This window comes from Alligator sinensis, unplaced genomic scaffold (genome assembly GCF_000455745.1).
Source record: "Alligator sinensis unplaced genomic scaffold, ASM45574v1 scaffold385_1, whole genome shotgun sequence".
NCBI classification, from domain to species: Eukaryota; Metazoa; Chordata; order Crocodylia; family Alligatoridae; genus Alligator; species Alligator sinensis.
Window position 1 is genome coordinate 323,762 of NW_005842535.1, and position 18,202 is coordinate 341,963.

Sequence of the window (18,202 nt, forward strand, 5' to 3'; positions counted from 1 at the left end):
GCTTGTTAGTCTTCTAGTTCTTCCACAAACAAGATAAGTAGAGGGAAGCATGTAGAACCAAATGCAACAGAATGTCTTTTCATTCTTTCCATTTTTCACCTCCATGAAAATGTCTAAAAGAAATGGTGACTGCACAGTAGTCTATGACTTGTTTATACAAGTACTAAATGACTGAGTAGTAATGACAGTGTAGTCAGCATCTTGTGTAGGTGCAGCCACTGCTAACCAAATTCTTGGAATCAAGTGGATATGAAGAAACAATCAGAAAAGAGAGGCGATAAAAAGACAAAGACAATAAAATCCTAAAATCCTGTGTCATGAAAGTTTCCTCACAGCAGAAATATATATATGGGATTTGCTAAATGGGGAGGGAGGGAAGAAAGGAGAGAGACTTTAACATTATGTATTTTTGTGTCAGAGCAGAGCAACTGGGAAGAGAGCACAGGGTTGTTATCACAGAATAATAATCTCCATATGACAGTACTTCTGGAATTAGCTGCTGACATGAGTTTGCCATTTTGTAAAGACCTGCAAGCGGTGGTGCGGGATGCAGAGGTATTATGGCACTATAGTTTCACCTTCAGACCACTATTGGGACCATGTACCTCTCAAAAGAGAAGTGGCTTTAGCAGTGTCTAACATGGACCCGTTGTGGGTTCATTTTTGAGTCCTGCTGTTTCCATTAGCTCTAATTCCCACCCACCTAATCATTAGTGTGTATAAGAACCCTTATCTTGGCCACTTTCAGTATAACTTGACTCTAGCTCTCATCTCCAATAGGCATCAGCGTCTGGGAATCCCAAGCAGCCAACATATATTTCTTAAGATCAATTCATGCCAAACTAATTTAATCTCCTGTGGGGTGCTCAGGGGGCTGGGGCGTGAAATCTTTCCTTGGAAAGCTCCGCAGGGCTCCTTTCAAGTGTACACAAGCATTGCATCTCCCACCCACCCACACCCACTTTGCAAAGTTGCTGCAAGCAACTCCCCCCTCCCCCCCCCAGCTGTTTTTTGCATAGGGAAGAGTTCTGTTTTACCACATTGCCACATCTGCAATGTGAATGTTTGACAGCCTTCAAGATTAAGCTCTGCTTTCTCCTTAGTCCCTCAGGATTCAAGGAAGGCATTGTATTTAGCAAGCAGGACATGCAAAGATTTTGACCTGTTGAGTGACCTCTTGCTCAAATGTCTGCAAAAGTCACTCTTCTAGATTAGCATGAAACCACTGGTATCATTTACATGTCAACAGCTACAGAAACCATGTGCTCCCTGCAATCACAAGTTGCTGACTTTGTTTGAAAAGAGCTGAAATGTTACCGCATTCCTAAAATGATAGCTCGCATGCTTCAACAGTCCATACATGAGAGAGAGCTTCCAAAGTCATGGATGGGTGCACCCTGCCAATGTCTTTGTGCAAAAAATTGTTTCCATTCCATTCCACAATTTCCCATCCAGCACAGGGAATATTCAACCTTTATGCTCTGGGCCTAAAAAATGTCTCTGGTCCACCACCCCATCCCTTCCCCCCTCTCCCATAAGGACCCTGAAACTGCTCATAAAGGATTTGTTTTTGCTCACATCTCTAAAGGAAATGTCTCATTGATGCATTTTAACAGTTTCTTTCTCACCTGAAGTGATCATGCAACATTTGAAAGAATTTCCAGCGCAATAGTTGTGTGACTATGCTTCTGAATGCCATGGACTAGACCATCAAAAGTGAAGAACTGCCTCAAATGTATGGTGATTGCACAAATCACACTTCTTTTATGCTTCTCTTGATAAAAGGTTCACACGTCCCAGTTCCTCAGACATACCCGAGAACAGGTCCTAGGATAAGGTTGTAGAGTGTACCATCTGCTCTGCATTACATTTTGTTGGCCATGGAGGGGAGGAAGAAAAGTCAAATTGTGGAAGACATGATGGATCTTTCACAAGGACAGGGACCAAACTGGACTTATGCAGAAGTTGAGGCACTGATTGACATTTGGGGTGAAAGGAGCATGTTGGCTTTGGTGGCCCCTGGTGTCCCAGGTGTCATTGGCAGCACCAGGCAGCACTGCAGGGGGCTCACAGGGGCCCGAGCACAGAAGCTTCCTTCGGCCACTGTAGCCAAGCAACTTGATGGCATGCAGAGCACCCCCCCGCCAGACTATACCCCTGGACTCTCCCCCTCTCCGAGAGCCAGGGCCCATGCAGACCACCCCAGACTCTGACACAACTGGGAAACCGCAGGAATAAACCTGTTTATGTCTCTATTGCTGAACAATTAGAGCAACTTGGTATCAAACACAACTGGGAACAGTATCACAGTAAGATGAAGTCCTTAAAGTGTGCCTTCCATTGCATAAAGGACAATAATTCTTGAGCCGGTGCCCCACATAGAACAATTCCATTTTATTGCAAACTATCTATCATCCTTAAAAGAATTAGAGGCTTGCGTGACCAAGTTTGGGATGAGAGGTTTGAACCACGAGAAACCAGAAACTCCCCAGCACCAAAGTACTTCTCAAGCCACAGCTACTTTACAAGGTCCATACAATCAGCCTTTTCCTCAAGAACAGAATCAGTCACAGACCAACGACCTCACTTGGGACTGCTCAAGGGACCTCTTCAGCAGCAGCCGGAGATGAGCTCCCTCTCAATTCTGGTCAACTCACACCCAGGAGGTTCAACAGATACAGGACAGAAATAACTCTCCTCTTCATGATGAGGAAGAGGAGGACTCTGACTCAACCGTCATTGTGTCACAAGACTCATAGAGTTCCAAAGGGAGTACTGGGTGAAAATCTTTTGTTATGCTGGGTGAGGTGGGTGATGAAGGAAACCACCCCATAATATGAATCCCAAAACTGGTGACAGCCAGCTTGGGGCCAGCATGACCAAGGCTAGTGTCTTGTGGCTGAGGGCACTTATCAAGGTGATCACCAGCCATTAGCCCTTTACAAAGGCATTAGGTGAAAGACTCTATGTTATGTAGCATAAATTACCTATGGGGCACAGCAGGAAGACAGACAGCTGCAAGATGCCTTTGCACTCCCCAATGTACCAATGTTCTCATCAGGCATGGGCACCCACTTGGGGTCCTTCCCTACCCAGTCCACAGGTAATATGGATAACCCCACCCACAACCCCCCCAAATTGTGGCACACACTAATGTGTACCTGCTGCAGCACAACCACCTTCCCAGGATGGGACCAATGGGAATGCTGCAGACACCTCTACTTCAGGGACAAAGGAGAGTCCAGGACAATGGTAAATTGGCAGATGGTGGGGTAGCTTGCAAAAATACAGCAACTTTTAGTTGAATTTTTTGAATGGGCTAACTGTTCAATGTTGTATCCCCTGATAGCTGTTTAAAGGCCTGACAGCAGAGATACAGGGACACAGACAGAGGAGGACTGGTATCAATGGAGATAGATTCATTACTTAGGTATGTATCTAATGGGAGGACTTGTTAAAACACAATTATGTCATGTGAGAAGAAAGTCCAAGTACTTGGATTCTTGTATTTAGCAACCGGAGACAGTACAAATTGTACATGTTTAAAAAAAAAAATTGGTAGGAGTGAAACCTGGCAGAGGAGAATGATGAGAGAGGACGAAGAAATTCCTTCCTTCTTCCATTTCAAAATGGCCACCAATCGGAGTGTTTGTTCAGAGCTCTGAGACCTTCTCCCTGTTTCGTGAGCCTTTCTCCTTTTCATGCTTTCTTTTCCCTCCCCCAAGCAATCTGACCCCTTTCCCACCACAGCCCCCCGATTTTCATTACTTTTTCCTGGCTTTTGTCCCCTTTGCTGAGTCCTTTCTCCTGCAGTCACTCTCTCCCCCTCACCCCGCCCTTCTCTCAGGTTGTATTTTATTTTCCCTCTCTCTCCATGCAGCTCTTCTGCTGTTTATTGTTTTCCCTTCCTTTCCCTGCCACATTGCTTACCTTTCTCCTTTCCCCTGGGGTTGGTTAGTTTGTTTGTTTCCAGCTTGGTTGTCACTCCTGGCAGAGGGCTGCCCATCCCCCACCCCTCTGGTTCCTTGCAGAGTTAGCCCTTTTTTTGCTGGAATGGCTGAAGGCAGTTCACTGCTGGGGTTTCAGCAACTCTGGACAGGAGCTTTGGTTTCCAGCCTCATGCCCCTCCCTCCGTTGGAGTGGAGGAGTTTGCTGCTGCTGTGGGGGTACTCATAGACTGCAAACACGTCCTCTATGCTGCCCGGGTGAGTTCAGCCCATCATCTCCCTCAGCTCCCCTGCTTTAGTGCATGAGCTTGTGGTAGCAGATGTGTTGGTCGGGTCGTTTTTTGCCTTGCAATGCCCCTAGACACGCTGGCTGTTCCTGTGGTAGCCTCGAACGTGCCTCCATTTCTCTAAGACGATGAGCTCACTAACTGCCTGTGCCCTTATGGCATGGTTACAGTGCCAGTCCATAGACTGCTGCTTGGCAGCAAGGTCCCTGAGCTCCAGCATGTCCTGTCCTTTAAAAGGTAGCTGTTCATACTGCTTAACAGGGAGGGTCATGGTTTGCTTCAGTTCATGTCATTCACGATTGATGAGCAGTGGTACAAGGTCCACCTCACTACTGGAGACAATTCATGTTTTTGCTGTGGTAGTAGGTCCCACCTGGCTACCCAGTGCCCAAAGAAGCAGCTGGCCACAGTAGAGCCTCCTGAGGCTGTGCCCGATGGTAGCTCATCCACCTCTGGTGCGGCAGCTCCGTTGGGTGGTGGGGAAGAGCCTTCCCCCCCCAGTTGCTCCCCACTTCGTCAGAGTCAGCTAGCTCTGTGGCGGTGGACCCGGCCCACCCCCTTTCCTCCCCACTCAAGGGAGGATTTAGCCCCTCCTGCTGGAACAGGCAAATCCCAGGAAAAAAGTGTCTTCTAAAAAGGCCTCGTTATCCCCTCAAGACCTCCCCACCACTTCAAGGGGAACTGAGGTTACTGCGCAGAGCCCCCCTTATCTGTCTGCCTCCTTGGCATGCCCCCCAGACTGTGTAGTGCTCAGGGGTGGCCTGGGGGTAGGGGAGGTGATGGGGAGTCTGACAGCCCTCCCCCACCTCTCAGATCCTTGAGCCTGACAAGATCAATATGGAGGTTGGACCTTCTGGGAGCCACAAGCAGCTCCAGGAGCAAGAGTACCTAGCCCAGGAGAGCACCCCACCCAAGAGATCAGGAACTGATGTCCCCCCGCCCAGGACCCCTCAGGTGACACTGCTCCCACAGGGCCTGATGCTGAGAGTCCTGGTGAGGGGTCAAGTGCTCCCCACAGGGCTCAACGTCTCTCAGTACCTGATGTATATATGTCCTCCTCCTCGGAGTCAGACTTTGATTCTGCCTCTGAGGATAAGTTGACAGAAGTCCTCCCTCAGGATGTAGTATCCCCCGATTCAGCTAAGGTGCCCCCCTCAATAGGGCGCATCCTCACCCTGGAAGCAGAACCTGTTCCTGCTTCTGAGGAGCCTCCCTGTGCTGGTTACTCTGTTGAACACCTCACTGAGTTTCTAGACCACACCAAGCACCACCAGAGAGTTGCACAGCATATACGTAAATGGTTCCCAGAACCTGAGACATTTGTGGTGTCTGCTAAGGCTGCAGCAGTGGTGCTGCCACTCCAGTCCAGGGATGCAGCATTACAGTTTTCACCTTAGCAAGCTTGCAGGTAATGTTGGGCACTTGTTATGAGAAGTGCCAACTGGGGAGTTGTAGGCCTGGTCTTTCCATGTCCTGCATGTTTGCTCCTCTCTGCTGTTTCTCTCTCCATTTTTTTGGCTTTGCCTGTCCCCCATCCATACCCTTCGCACACGGCTGTCACAACCTTTGCTTCTATTAATGCCAATGGCTGCAGAGACCCTGTGAAGTGGACAGCACTCTTTGATTTCCTGTGCCAGAAAAGGCTGGACATCACCTTTCTGCAGGAAACACACACTGATGCAGCTAATCAAGCTGACTGGCATGCCACCTGGAAGGGCCGCAGTATCTTGAGTTATGGCACCTCCCTCAGTACAGAGGTCACAATCCTTCTATCACCACAGCTGACACTTGATTCAGTGGCAGCCCAAGAGGTCACCCCTGACTGCCAGCTCATCATTTGTATCCTGCTTGTGCAACATCACCTCCTCCTAATGAACATCTATGTGCCCACTGCTGGATGAGAATGGACCACCTTCATTGAGACCCTGGGTGACTTCTTGCAGAGCACAACTGATGGTGATGACCTTCTCCTCCTGGACGGGAACTTTAATTGCACAGTTGATGCATGTCTTGACCGGAATGGTCCGGAGCCCCATCCATCCTCAGCCCAGAAGCTGTGGATTGCTTTGGGGACAGCAGACCTTGTCGATATCTGGTGTTCCATGCCAATGCAAAGCAGTATACCTGGCTGAAAGAAACCACCGGTGGGCTCTCTATGGCACACCTTGACTGTATATCACCAGGCATTCCTCTGGTGCTTCAACACTAGTCTGGTGCAGGACGCTCACTTCCGTGACTCTCTTTGCTCACTTCTGGAAGACATGGGAGGCCACAAGAGCCACCTTTCCCTCCTGGAAGCAGTGGTGGGATGTGTGAAAGGTGCAGATTAGAGTTTTCTGTCAGCAATACATGCAGTTGGAAACAAGTGAGCTTTACCGCCGTGTTCAGGAGTTGGAGGAGGATGTGGTCCAGCTTGAGGTGGCCCTGCCTGATGCTGGTGGTGATGCAGGGCTGCTCAAGAGTCTTAAGCTCCACAAGCAACGTCTGTGGGAGCTGGCTGTATGAGGGTCCATGTCCACTGCATGGGTTGTGAGGGTCCACGCCCACTGCCAAGCACTGGCACAGACCAACGCCCCAACTCACTTCTTCTTCAGCCTTGAGAAATGATGAGCTGCACAGAACTTCATTGACCATTTTAAGACCCCAGATGGCCAAACACTCACAGATCCTGTTGAGATCTGATGCCATGCCATTGCCTTCTACTAGGAACTGGTTCGCAGCTGAACCCATTTGCCTAGTGTCTGTGCTTACTTGACGGCCTCCCTAGACTTTGCTCATCAGAGGCTGACCATCTTGAATGAGAAATGTCTTCAGAGGAACTCACGGATGCTTTCAGGGACCTCACCTCAGGCAAAGCCCCTGGCATTGATGGGCTGCCTTCCAAGCTTTATAAGACCTTCTGGCCTCTCTTCAGCCCCTGCCTTCTGCGTGTCTTTCATGAGAGTCTTGCAGACCAGACAATGCCAACCAGCTGTCACTGAGCAGCTCTCACCCTGCTGCCTAAGAAAGGAGACCTTGGCTGCATCAAGAGCTGGTGACCAATGTTCCTCTTGTGCGCCAATTGCAAGATCCTGGCCAAGGCTCTAGCTAACCGGCTGCACAACATTATGACTTTGATCACTGGCCCTGAGCAGAGCTACTGTGTGCCGGGCAGGACCAACCAAGACAATCTGTTCCTGCTTTGAGACCTGCTGACAGCTGCAGGCTGTTACCCCTTTTTTCCCTTAATAATCCTTTATAAAAAGTTAAAAAAAAAAGTTCCTACCTTCCTTCCTTTGTTATTTATTTATTTGTTAAAGTTAAAGTATGTGATTAAATTAAAGTATTAATTTGTAAAAAATTAAGTTATTAATTTTGGGGGATACCGTATGGCCTTCTGTGTGCTTGCTGGAACTGAAAAAAATGCAAAGAGGGGTGGAAGAGGAGAAGGATAAAAATGTGGGGGGCCATGTTGAGTGGCAGTGCCTGAGGGTGGTCAGCTGGCTGTGATAAGTGGCAGCAGGGGGCAGCACTGCCTCCCGTCTTGACGAAGCAGCGCAGGGAGGTGGGTAATGGGGGTGGGGGTCCCCGCTGCCCTGGGCAGGATCAGGATGAAAAGTGGGGCAGCCACATTCCTGCCCAGCCCAAAGTGCAGTTTGTGTGCGCCAAGCTGCCAACTGACAGCCCTCCCCCCAGGAACCTATTTTGGGCTGAGATTATCTCTGGAAATCTTTGTTGGCCACCCCCCACCATGCCTCTATTACACTGGAGGACTCTCCTGGACATCTCTGACCAGAGACTTGCCTGGCCCAAAACCCGATTTGTTCGTGCAAGGCTGCCAACTGACAGTCTTCCCATGTTGCTGTACTAAGTATATGGGATTGAATAAGGAACTGGTTTTGGGGCTGAGATTACAGATTGAAATCCTTTCTGTGCCATTTGGCACCATGCCTGTGTGCCACTGGGGGACTCTCCTGGACACTCCAGACCAGAGTCTTGCCTGGCCAAAAACACAGCTTGGCTGTGCCAGGCTGCCAACTGACAGCACCCCAGCCACAGTGCTAAGTATATTGACTCAAATAAGGAACTGGATTTGGTTCTTGGAGTATGGCTAGAAATCATTCTTGGGCCACCCCATGGCATACCGGTGTGGCACCGGGGAACTCTCTTGGACATCTGTGGTCAGAGTCTTGCCCAGCTCAAAGTGCAGTTTGTGCATGCCAGGCTGCCAATTGACAGTCCCCCCATGCCCACTGTACTAAGTATACGGGCTCAAATAAGGAGTTTCTTTTGCACTGGGATTAGAGATGGAAATCCTTCTTGGGCTACCCCATGCCATGCCTCTGTGGTTTTTCCAGTTTTCTGGTTTTCCTGTAACTGGGCTGTTTTTTGGCCTGGGATTCCAGCTGGAAATTCTCCCTGGTCCAGCCCATATGGTCAGGGGTGTCCAAGAAAGTACCCCAGTGCCACAGAGGCATGGCATAGGGTAGCCCCATCTGTGGGGTGTAATAACCACATATAACAGTGCATAGGAATGGCAGCTATGTGCCCAGCTCTGGGGTGTAACAGCTGCATATAACAGTGATATAAGAGTGTATGGGGAGGGCTGAGATACATCCCAGAGCTGGGTGTAATGGCCACATACAACAGTTTTTCACAGCCCACACCATACACTGCCAGTACCCTTCACTCCTGATCCACAGCTGCCTACCCTCCCAGGAGTGGCATGCACTGGGTCTCAGAGGGATCAAAGCCCCAAGCTGCAGGCGGCAGCTCAGGTTCTTTCCGACCCCCTTCCAGCATGAAGCCAGGCAGCTTGGTGTGCAGATGGCATATGGAGGATCCCAGAAGCACTAGAACCTGGAGCTGCAGCTAGCTGCCCAGGCATTGATAGCTAAGTGGTACAGGTTTCACTTGCTGTGTAGGTGACGTGGATTTGATTCCTGCCCAGGGCACCAGAGTGTTGAGTTACTTGCAAAAGGGAATCCCCACTGGGGAGGGGGTTCCTTTCATGACTTTAACCCTGCCCCACTGGGATGCCTGTGCCTCAAATTTTGTGGGATCTGCACCTCATATTTTGGGAAATCCTGCATCTTATATTTTGTGAACCCTGTACCTTAAGTCTGTAGTGTTGATTTGTCTCTGTTATATGTGTATGTTCACCTAAAATGTGGATGTTCACCTTTGACTCCCTTCTGCTCCCCTGTACCATTATCTCCCAGGGTCCCCTTGTCCCACACATGTGGGTCATATTCCACCCTGTTCTTTCCCTCTTATATCTATATACGGTTAAGTTCCAATTAGTCTTGGCTCTACTCTATAGGGGATAGGAGAGCTGCTCCCCCATAAGCAGCTACCCCTCCCATAGCACACTAACACCCGCTAAGTCCCTTCAATTGGAGAGGGGGTACCTCATTTGAGTACCACTCGGGTTACATTTACCACCCAGGTTACCTGTATCCTCCCAGCCCTGCCAGTCCCACTCACACCTGACTTGCCCCCCCTCAGCCCTGCCAAGCCAAAAACCCAGTCCAACAAAAAGTAATTTTAATTAACCTGAGTCTTCAACTGCATGACCCATAACAATTTGATCTTTGCCACAAAGTGCATGCAAGCACAGGGAACATTTTTGGGGTGGGGGGCGGGAAAGAATCCAAAAAAGTTGTATTTTTCATTAATCTGAACCTTGAACTAAATCACCAGTAAAAAATTGCAAGACTAGCACCTGGAGTCTTGTTGAAGTATTGCAATAGAGATTCAATGGATTTCCATGGATTATCCAGTGAACCCAAGTGGCACCTGGTGGCGTAATAGTTGCAAAGCAAGGAAAATCATGTTTTTGGGAGTAAGTCAGGTCCACATTCTAAATGTAAAATGATTAAAAAAATAAACCACCCTCATGGAAGAAATTCAGGAGCTAAATATAAAACATGTCAGAGGTGTTTTAAATTACCATGATAAAAAACATCTAAAACAATAAAGTCACTAGCTTAATGGCGATTTTTGTCACATGAACACAGGAAAAGTGTAATTTGGAAACAGGAGAGGTGTCATGTGGACAAGCGCCCTCTGGGACAAGGATCAGATAAACAGGATTAGGCAGTTCACAAAAATGTGAACTCCTCCCTTTCTGTGTCCTGTAGACATTCCCTCAGCAGTATCCCCAAGAGCACTAGGCAGGGGTAAAGGTTCCCGGGATGAACAAAATGTGCCCGATTCATTTTAATCTTGTCTCACACACCAAAAATCACTACCTTTGAATGTGCTGTCCTAGTGGCTAAAGGCTTGGTTACATTCTTGGTTTGCTTGTTTAGTTTTGCTTTGTTTATTTCCTCTGTGTTGCAGAGCTCTGGGGAGGGCTTTGGGAGCTTGACATCCTACTTCCATCCAGAAGTGCACTGTTACTTGTTATTAAAAATACCCCATACTGTTGGGAGTATGCACAATTTCAACCTTGACATTAAGCATCTGTAAGTACTGGTATGACTCTACCATTCATAAAAAGTGACCACAGAAAAAGCCTGAGCAGAGCCAAAGATAATTGACTTTTCAATCAGAGTGTCACAGGATACGTTTTGTGGCGTTTACCGAACCCTCTCTGTATGTTGCCTTCCGAAGGAAAGCAGGATTCTGCCTGGTCCTCAGGCAGCTTTGTGTTAAACCGGTCTATAAAAAATGCAAACGTATTTTGGGGCTCTGGCTAGTGTTCTTGATATCTGAGGACTTGAGTAGGATCAGTGGGTTGTAGTACAGGTATGTGTCAGAGTTCCCAAGAGACCACAGCTGTCTTTTATAGGCCTGTATCTTTTACAGTTCGCCAAGGAAAGAATTCATTCAGTAACTCTCTGGTGTCTCCTTTCAGCTGACAGGTGTCCAGCTCCCTTCCCCCAGCCCTTTTTCCACCACTACTGTAAATGCCAACTTTAGAAACCTGATCAGTTTTCCTGCTTATGCCAGTGTCTGGTAAAGATATTACTTTTTTGAAGTCAAGGGTGAATTTAAAAGGGCACAAAATGATTATTAACTCATTTCCCTCCCAAACAGACTAGGTGCAAAAGTAACTATTTTTAAAGGGCACCAAGAGCTGGGAGCAAGGATGGCATTACACCATGGCATGAGTGTGACCAAGCCAGGCTATTCTGAAGCACACTTATCGACCTGCTTCTTGTTTGTACTACCTAAACCTGGAGATACTTTAGTAAGACTGTTCAGAGGCATTCATCTGTGGCTCTCAAGACCTTGGTCTCTGGTGTGCCTAATGGAAGCCATGGGGATAAAGCTGGAGAAGTCTCATTCATATATTTCTGGATTTGGCACCTGTGGCCATATCCAGACATGTAGGTATGTGTGGTTTGTAGTACCACAAGCCGCATCCCAGAAAGTTAAAATATGTCTTGCATTGCAAGTTTGCAGTGCAGGGGCAAAATTTGCTACTGGGATTTCCTGGTAGCAAAAAAAAAAAAAAAAATGCTGAGAAAAAGTGGTACTGCGCATGTTACAGTAACATATATAGGAACAAATGGAGGCTCCATCCTCCAGGGAGACATTCTGGTTGCCTGCCAGCCTCTCTCCTATTTTATTTGTGCTCTGGCTGCTTCAGCATACCAGGAGCCATGAGGAGCAGGGAAAGGGCAGTTTGCCCAAAGTGGGAAAATTTGTCCCTCCCCAAAGTGGATGTGCAGGGGCGTACGCTGTGGCACAAATTTGTGCAGCTACTATTTGTGCTGCTACAAGCACACACCCCTGCTTGTTTGGAAGCGGCCTAACTGTTCTGATATCACAAGTCTTACTTAGCTTTTGTAAGAAGCATCACACTATCTTGGAAATAATTATTTTGGATCAAGAACACTGCAAAGTCAATCATTTACTGTATATATTCTGTACATATCTCTACCCCCTAAGAAAAATACTTAGATTACTAAGCAAGATCTTTGTAAAGTTGAAGGAACTACCTTCCATCACCTGACTTATGGAACATAGGCTTCCAAGATACCAAAGTACTTTTGAAAATATTAGCTTCTGGTAAGGTTTACTTAACTTTATCAGTTTACTTAAGTAAATTTACTTTTTTCCTATTTATTGAGTGATAGAATAAATAATACTAATCTGAAGAAAGGGCTTCCTTAGCACAATGATAATTAAATGCCTGGGATGTGCTTTTCACTTTCACACACTATTAAACCTCTGTTATGGATTCTGACAGAAAAGGTGCTATTAGTCCCATTAGAACTCAGTGAGAGTGTCTACAGGTTCATTCACGTGCAGTAGTTACTGTGCATTTAGTTTAGTACTTGCTTAACGAAGTACCAACTAAATACACAGTAACTATAGTTGCAGCACAATAGCAACAGCATACAGTTTCTTAGTGATGCTTACTGTGTAGTAGCCTAATACTACTGTGCAGTAGCTCATTAGCATAGTTTTTGCCAAGCACACTGCTGCACAGTGTTATTAGGCTACCGCACACTAAGTGTTTTGTGTAGATTCACCCAGTGGGAATTAGGTGCCTAAGTTGCTTGGGTGCTTTTGGAAACCTAATAGGCACCTGTCTGTCTTCATATTTAGGCCTCTCTAAAAAGCTGGTATTTACCTAGAGTTCTATGGATATATCAGTCTCAAAGGTAAAAAAACCAAACAAAACACCAAAATCCAAACATATTACTGTTTCAGTTGCACTTGATTCTAGATAACAGTATGATGGTCTTTTGTTTCCTGCAGTATCCATTCTGATTTGCACCTGGCAGCAATACAGTTTTATACTAAGTTCTCTGTGGTTGATCTGCAACACCCCAAACATTGCAAAGACAGCAAGTGAAAATGCAAAAAAAAGCCCATGAAAAGCCTCACTGCTGTTGCATGTTGAAAGGGTGATGTTGAGTGTGAGCTCTGCAGTACACTCACCTGCTGGCTCTCTTGGTAAGGGGGAGGGGGCACACTCTGTGTGGCCATCATTGTCAGAGCTGATGCTGGGGAGACATGTTGCATCATGGGATTGATTCACATCTAGAACCTGTTGATAGGAGAAAGTTCAGTTTGATTAAAAAAAAAAAAAGAAAGCAAACACACACATACAAACACACACAAAACCCACCACATAAGAAGGGACAAGTCAGTCAAGAATTAAGACACTGCGTTTAAGACCCCCAGCCAGGGTTGGTTTAGGAACATCTGCCCTTCTGGAGCAATCCTGCCTTTTCCCGGATATCATTTTCCCCTGCTCACTTCAACACTTTCAGCTTAATGAACGGTTTAGCATGTGTGTCCAGTCACTGGTGACTGGACACCAGTCACCAGTGAGGTGACTGGTGTCCTTAATGAGATGAGGCTCTGGGTTCTAGCTTGGGCCCTTGTTTCCACTGGGGTGCAACTTCCGTACTGTTCTCTCTTCACTTTATCCAATGAACATTAAATGCAATGTATAGGGAACCAGTCTTAAGAGGAAGGCTCTGAACAATGCTTAACCCGTTGCTTGGTAGTTAGAGCACTTTGCTTAGAAACAGGAGATACAGATTTAAACCCCTTCTGAGTAAGGAGTTAGAGAAGCTGTGACCTCTGATCCTTAAGTATGTATCCTAACTAGCAGACTATTGGTTTAGAAGAGGGGAAACTACATTTCCCCTTCTATGTCTAACAGAAGCTAGTCACAGAGTTTAGCTTGGCTAAAATTTTGGGACTTGAGTGCATACTTGAACCGTCATATGTCATCATGTACCCTCTTTCATGGAACATGACCCAACTGAACATGCTCAGTGGATGCATGCACAAATGTCACTTAAAGTTGAATTGCAAACTGTGTGTGAGGGCTAAAACTGTAGTTATGTGTATGAGTAACTGCCATCTTGATGTGCATGGTGAAACAAAATTTAACTCTAAGTTGGTTTTGTTGCCATCTGTCGTGTACTGATTCAAAATCTTTTCAAATAAATTAATTTATAGTACTTAAAATAATTAAAAACAATGCTGGATCAAAAAGATTTCTGCAGAAACTTCTTGGCTGACCTGCACCATGTTGTACAAGGCACAAATCTGATTTGCTACGTCTACTATTAGAGTATTTTAAGTAATGCTGTAATAGGGGTGTCAAACATACTGCCTGGGCGCAAGACCACCACCAGCCAGAAGGGGTTTGTACCTGGTTTTATGACTTCTCAGAACAGTGCTGTAACCACCACATATATATGTACCTGACTGGCACACCACTGTTTCCTAGAGAGGCTGTGAAGGTTCAGACCAGGAAGGGCATCAGCAGGTTTCCAGACTGTTTTCGGACTAGCTGACTGGGCTGAGGCACAAAGCCAAGCCACCACAGTACCCCAGTTGAGAATCAGTAACCCAGAGAGAGAGAAGCTTCCCTCTTCAGGTACTGTATTTTCCAATGGCTATATTAGTTGCTTAGCTTCAAAAGGAGAGTCATAGAAGTGTCAGGCTCATGGCTGACCTGTGATGTTGTTGTTGCTAGTGCATTTGCCTGGTCTGCACTCAGCTATGCCAGCAGTCATTCATGTCCATTATGCATCCAGGAACAAAATTCTTATTTAAACACAAGTGCCAAAAATACCTTGTAGACAACTGAAAAATGGACACTTATAGGACCAGGAAGGAAAAGAATGCCACCTCTAATGATCTTTGCAATCTAAAATGCATGCCAAAATGAATGTAGGTGTCTAATGGGTTTTATAAATGCTGTAGAAAGGGCATTCTGACTTTTATTTTGAGATAGGTGCTTAACTTACACGTACCATTTGGTTTCCCTGTTTGCTAAAATGGATCTGGTCCAAAACTTTAGTTGATAAAAAGGAATTTTAGTTAGATGACCTTTATCTCATGGAATAAGTTTGGAATTGTAATGACTATCACTGAGCAACCTAGTTGAATGTGTCTGTTTCATTTCAGATGATTTCACATCTCCCTAAATTACATTTGCTTAAGATATTTTGAGTCAGCCAATGTTTTCCTACATCTGACCACAATAAAGCCCCGAAATTCGAGCAGATATGAAGTTACTATGCTGGCACTTGTTTAAGAGGCAGGAGAGCTGGGGAGTCACTGAGGAGTGAATAACTGAGCTCAGAAAGTCTATCTAAAAATGGGAGAAATGGGTCATAAGCATGTATAATTCTGTACTACCAGGTATTCTGCAGCTGTCCAGTGACTACCAAAGAGTGGCAGGTGCTTACCAACAAGGGCACATGGCCAGGGCTGGTAAGGATTACTATTTTCTCTAGGTATCCAAACATCTTGCCAATCACTGGACCCCATGCCATATAATAGATTGGGCTTCCACTCATCCTCCTAACACAAATAATGAACAGGCACTTATAGTTTCATAGTTTGTAGGGTCAGAAGGGACCTGGGACGATCATCAAGTCCGACCCCCTGCCATGGCAGGAAAAAGTACTGGGGTCAAATGACCCCAGCAAGGTGTTCACCTAGCCTCCTCTTAAAGACCCTCAGGGTAGGAGCCAGCACCACTTCTTTTGGAAGTTGGTTCCAGGTCCTAGCCACCCTGACTGTGAAGTACAGCCTCCTGATGTCTAGTCTGAATCTACCCTCTGCCAGTTTGTGACCATTATTTCTAGTCACTCCTGCTAGCGCTCGGGGGAACAGCGACTCCCCCAATGCCTGCTGGTCCCCTCTGACTAGTTTGTAAACGGCCACTAGATCTCCCCTCAGCCTTCTCTTGTGGAGCCTCTCCTCGTAGGGCCTGCCCTGCTGCCCCCTGATCATGCAGATGGCCCTCCTCTGAACCCTCTCAATGCTGTCCACATCCCTCCTGAAGTGCGGCGCCCAGAACTGGACGCAGTACTCCAACTGAGGCCTGACCAATGCCGCATGGAGGGGGAGGATCACCTCCTTGGACCTGCTTGAGATGCATCTGTGGATGCATGACAAGGTGTGGTCAGCCTTCTTGACCGCATCCCCACACTGTCGGCCCATGTTCATTTTGGCATCAATAATGACTCCAAGATCCTTTTCTGCCTCTGTGCTGACAAGAAGGGAGTTCCCCAGCCTGTAGGTATGCTGCTGGTTCTTACTCCCCAAGTGCAGTACCTTGCACTTGTCAGTGTTGAAACCCATCCTGTTCTCATCTGCCCACCCCTATAACCTGTGCAATTGCAGCTGATTCCTCCCTTCTAGCGTGCCCACATCCCCCCACATCTTGGTGTCTTATTCCACTTCCTTATTTCCATTCTTGGTTGAATGAAGCCAGGCCCAATATTCTACTCAATGGCAGTTAAATTTGTCTAGATGTAAATGTGGTAACTTTTGACCACCACATCACATACTTTCCAGAATTTCAAGGAAAGCTGGAGACACCAATGGCCAATATGCCATTCATTTCTGTGACAATAAGAATGCTGGAAGGAAGAAACAGGGACACAGAGAGTTATAGAGTTATAGGTTTGGAAGGGACCTCAAAGATCATCTAGTCCAACACACTGAGCAGATACAGGACTTGTATTCTTATTCTATCCCAGACACATGTTTATCCAGTCCCTTCAAGGTAACCGCCAGTGAAAAGGACTTCCGGGTCTGTCGGGGAGTGTGCTGGGGGGCTCCCCCAGACCCCAGCTCAGCAATCAGCCATGGGGGGATCCTGGGTACCCCCCCAGGCCCGAGGCACCAGTCACTGAGCCAGGGGGGGTGCAGGCAGCCCCCCAGCACACTCCCTGGTGGACCCGGAAGTGGACCAGAAGTGCTTCTGGTCCATTTCCAGGTCTGCTGCTTAGTGTGCTGTAGAGCCCCCCATGCTCCTGTGGGATGCTCCATCCAGCCCACCATTACAGTGTTCACAAGCTGCCTGGTACCTTGAGATATGTACAAGAAACATTTAAAGGTGTGTTTATGTCTGCATCAATGAATCTTTCTGAATCTCTCTGAATCAATTTGGAGGATTCCAATTTGATTCTGACAGATTAAAGGGTCTCTTGATTCAATACAGATTTGGAGATTCAGCCACCGAATCGAACCAAATCTCCACAGAATCAAATCAGGGACTGAAGCTTCATACAGCCCTGCTAAACAGCCATCAGTCCTTGACCATGCTGGACACAGCTGCCTCCAGCTGGTAAGTGTGTTGTGGTGGGTGGAGGGGGGAGAGAAGGGTCATGGGGGTGGCAGATCAACATCCCTACAGCGAGGGAGAGATTGAGGCTGGGGCTGGGACAAGCTGCCCAGCCGAGTGGGGGAGTGTGGGACTCAGGGAAGGGGGCTTCCACCACTGTGCACCACTGCAGGCCTCCAGTCTAGGAGCTACTCTTCTGGTGGCTCCTCCAGTGGCTCTTGCCGCTGGTCCAGGAAGGCATGGGAGGGGGCGTGTGCCCCCGGATCTGCGTGGGGTGGGCTGGGCCAGGCTGTACTCTGGGAGGCTAGTCTCAACTGTGTGCTGCCAGGCTGTGCTCCGCAGGGTGGTTGGGGCCAGGGCTGCGCTCTGTCTGGCTAGCCCCAGCCTCAGCCCAGAGTGCAGCCCTGACTCTGCCTGCCCTGCAGAGGACAGTGGAGTGGGGCCTGGGGGGAGGGGGGGGCTGCAGACACCCTAAAATTCTCCAAAGCCCCTGCCACAAGCCCACCCCACACTGGGTACACGTGCCCACCCCCATGCCTTGCCATTGGTCGCCCAGATGAAGCAAAGCCACGGCTTGTCCAGGAGGTGCGGGGAGGCTGGAGTGGCTTATGCCACTATGTGCCACTTGTCTGAGGCAGCGCGGTGGCACCATCCCAGGCCTCCCCACCCCGGCTGGGCAAACGGCAGGAGGGCATAGCTCCCGCTCCCAGTGCCTTCTGCCACCCATCCTGAATGCAGCCTGGCCCAGCCCACCCCATGCAGATCTGGAGGCACATGCCCGCTCCCATGCCCTCCTGGCCTGGTGGCAAGAGCCACCAGAGGAACCATCGTAAGAACAGTTCCCGGACTGGCGGCATGCAGTGGAGGGAGCCCCCCTCCCTGAGTCTTGCCTCTCCCCACCCCTCCCCCTGGCTGGCAGCTTG

General features: G+C 47.8%; 1 protein-coding gene across 3 annotated transcripts in view; it reads right to left on the minus strand.

Moving 5' to 3' along the window:
* Positions 1-18,202, minus strand: part of LOC102386778 (homeobox protein PKNOX2) — an 836,464-nt gene that overhangs the window by 300,630 nt on the left and 517,632 nt on the right. For 2 of the 3 annotated variants that reach the window (XM_025213523.1, XM_014523785.2), the window contains one exon: positions 13,115-13,223. In XM_025213523.1, coding sequence (XP_025069308.1) covers positions 13,115-13,201 — 87 coding nt within the window. In that variant the 5' untranslated portion in view covers positions 13,202-13,223. Of the gene's footprint in view, positions 1-3,930; positions 3,966-13,114; positions 13,224-18,202 lie in introns of those variants that run through there. The other variant, XM_014523786.2, reaches the window with a different exon arrangement.